At 28.1% G+C, this 608-nt stretch overlaps 1 protein-coding gene across 1 annotated transcript in view; it reads left to right on the top strand.

Annotated features, from left to right (window-relative positions):
- LOC108574817 (glycine receptor subunit alpha-2) overlaps nt 1–608 on the top strand; it is a 6,622-nt gene that overhangs the window by 1,911 nt on the left and 4,103 nt on the right. The window contains exons 2-3 of the mRNA XM_017937467.1: nt 22–211; nt 317–546. Of these exons, the coding sequence (XP_017792956.1) occupies nt 22–211; nt 317–546 (420 nt within the window). The remainder of the gene's footprint in view (nt 1–21; nt 212–316; nt 547–608) is intronic.

Raw genomic sequence — 608 nt, forward strand, 5'->3', positions numbered from 1 at the left:
CGTTATCCATATTTCTTACAGATTAGGAACTTGTCCCATGCTAAGTAACAGCAGTTCTCTGACACAAACTGAGCTTTTACAAGAATTAACAAACGATTGTCGTTATGACAAAATGACTAGACCACCAGGAGAAATTAATTCTACAAATCCAATTACTGTGTATACCAGTGCTTATATTTACACAATTAAGTCAAATATGGCAAAAACATTGGTAGCTTGTATTATCATTATATTTGCTGACCTACATGTATTTTAATATTTATTTTTTATAAATGTTTTACGTCTTTTGTAAATATATGTATAAATATTTTTTCAGCAATTCGATGTACATATGATGTTACAGTTTAGGTACTTGGATAAGAGATTAGAATTTTCAAACATTACTCCATATTTCAATCAAATATATGGTGGACAATTTGCTTATGATTTAATTTGGACACCTTCTGTATATGTTTCCAATGAACCCAATTCAGCAATAAAAGGAAAAAGTGTTAAAGACATACTTGTTTCTATAGATCCATCAGGCATGGTTATATTGAATACTAGGTTTGTAACTAAATTATTATATGTGTAAATATTATTTTTATTTAATACTATAAACGCATACT

This window comes from Habropoda laboriosa, unplaced genomic scaffold, assembly GCF_001263275.1.
Source record: "Habropoda laboriosa isolate 0110345459 unplaced genomic scaffold, ASM126327v1 scaffold11, whole genome shotgun sequence".
In the NCBI taxonomy this organism is placed as follows: Eukaryota; Metazoa; Arthropoda; class Insecta; order Hymenoptera; family Apidae; genus Habropoda; species Habropoda laboriosa.